This window comes from Echinops telfairi, unplaced genomic scaffold (genome assembly GCF_000313985.2).
Source record: "Echinops telfairi isolate 266 unplaced genomic scaffold, ASM31398v2 ScPeMD7_7469;HRSCAF=8507_1, whole genome shotgun sequence".
NCBI classification, from domain to species: domain Eukaryota; kingdom Metazoa; phylum Chordata; class Mammalia; order Afrosoricida; family Tenrecidae; genus Echinops; species Echinops telfairi.
Window position 1 is genome coordinate 51,822,507 of NW_022111373.1, and position 2,030 is coordinate 51,824,536.

The 2,030-nt window shown below is 52.3% G+C and overlaps 1 protein-coding gene across 1 annotated transcript in view; it reads left to right on the forward strand.

The window, feature by feature from the left end:
* Nucleotides 1-405: 405 nt before the first annotated feature.
* The window catches only part of GLRX (glutaredoxin), a 16,038-nt gene continuing 14,413 nt past the window's right edge, over nucleotides 406-2,030 (forward strand). The window contains exon 1 of the mRNA XM_030888969.2: nucleotides 406-651. Coding sequence (XP_030744829.1) covers nucleotides 421-651 — 231 coding nt within the window. The 5' untranslated portion in view covers nucleotides 406-420. The remainder of the gene's footprint in view (nucleotides 652-2,030) is intronic.

Here is a 2,030-nt window from a genome sequence, read left to right on the forward strand (position 1 = left end):
CTCTCCACTTAAGCCCCTGGCATTAGGTCCTCATTTTCCGCCTCCCTCCCCGCTCCACCACACACACATTCTTAGCTCTAAAAGGTCACTATTTCCTCAGCACCCTCCTGAGTCCAGTCTATAAACTCTATCCTTTCCCAGAAGCTGGTTTAACGCTAAACTCTGCCACAGGGCAGGCCTGATAACAGCAGCAGCACCTTGAGCAGGGCTATTGGTGATTAAACAGGAGGCTTGCATTCGCAGGCGTATCCATCTACTGAATCACTCCAGATCGAAATGACTTTGGGGCTGTCCCTTTAAAACCAAGCACGCAACTAAGAAAACTCCTCCCTCAAGGAGGTTCCTTTAAAGGGGAGCCTGCTGGCTCAGCCCTTCAGCTTACACTGAGCAATCCTACTGAGCAGATAGCCGCTGGTCAGCATGGCTCAACAGTTTGTGGACAGCAAAATCCGACCGGGGAAGGTGGCTGTGTTCATCAAACCCACCTGCCCCTACTGCAGAAAGACCCAGGCGATTCTCTGCCAATTCCCTTTCAAGCAAGGGCTTTTGGAATTTGTCAATATCACGGCTGCCATCGACACCAACGCGATCCAAGATTATCTCCAGCAGCTCACCGGAGCAAGAACCGTGAGTGGGGTTGCATTTGGGAAGACAGGGGAAAGGTTTCAGATTCCCTTTTCTAAGGCTGTGAACGGGGACGCCTGCGCTTTTTCCCCAGGACGTGGCGAGGACTCGTGTCATTCCAGCCCCCAGAGGGCTGTGCACAGTGGGGGAGGGAGGGCGGCTGGGTGACCAGGCTTCAGCCTGCAGTCCTCACAAGCCAGAGAAGGGCGCAGGGCTAGAGGACCTGTGTGCTCACAATGATCAGAAGTCACCTTGGGAGCTTTCTGGAGTCCTTGTTCAAGGGCTGCTGAGAAATGACAGTTTTCAGCTTGCAGGGCTAGGGGAGTGAAGTGTGGTGGTCTGTGCAGTTCTGCTTCTTAACAAAGAAGCCATGTGCCGATTCCTTCTGTGTTCACAAAGCCGCATGGGCCTCGCTGACCTTCCGTCTTTCCCCCAGGCTTCCTTTAACCATAACCTAATTTGCTCATTCTTCTCTTGCCTAACTCCTCCCATCTGACTTTTGAATCAGATGGCCCAGAATGTGCCCCGGGCTTAATTGCGGTGAGTTTCTAAAGCTGTTAGAGTGAGCAGGTGGTTTCTCTGAGCTCTGGCCTGACTTTCACCAGTGGCTTGCTGCGTGATCACGGTCAAGTTACTGCCTCCTTGAACCTCAGGGCCCTTGGCTCCAAGACCAGAGAAGACTGCTGTTGTGTTAGGCGCTGTCGAGTCAGTTCACTCATAGCGACACTGTGTCTAACAGAACCGAGCACCACCCAGCCCCGTGCCGTCCTCACAGTGGTTCTTGGGTTTGAGCCACGGTCGCAGCCACTGTGTCCATTTGTCTTCCCGAGGCCTTCCGTTTAGTCACAGCCCCTCCGCTTTCCCAAGCATGACCTCCTTCTCTGCTGATAACATGTCCAGAAACAAATAAAACTCACTCATTGAGTTGATGTCCACTCATAGTACTAGAAAAATCTCGGGGCCATGGAGTCAGTGCCGATGCCCAGAGACCCTATAGGGCCGAGTAGAACTGCCCCTGTGAGTTTCTGAGACTGTGAGTTTCTACTCTTTACAGGAGTAGAAAGCCCAGTCTTTCTCCCTTGGAGCCCTTGGTTGCTTCCAACTGTGGACCAAACTTGCCATCACTGTGCACCACGTGGCTCCATAGTATTAAGAGGTGCTCTTTAAGTCCCCTTGGCTACGAGAGGACCACAGCCATGCCTCCAACGTGCTCTGCTTCCTCAGAGGCCCTGGTTTCTGGGGGGCCACAGAAGTGCATATCCTATTTCCGTTTGAGTTCGAGTAAACCTTTAGGGTTTTCTCTGGGTTCTGAGTATTCATGCATTAGGGTCTAGGCTCCAAACTTGGCTGATCATTGGAATCACCTGGGGATCTGGTTAAAAATACATGTATCTGGGCTCCATTTG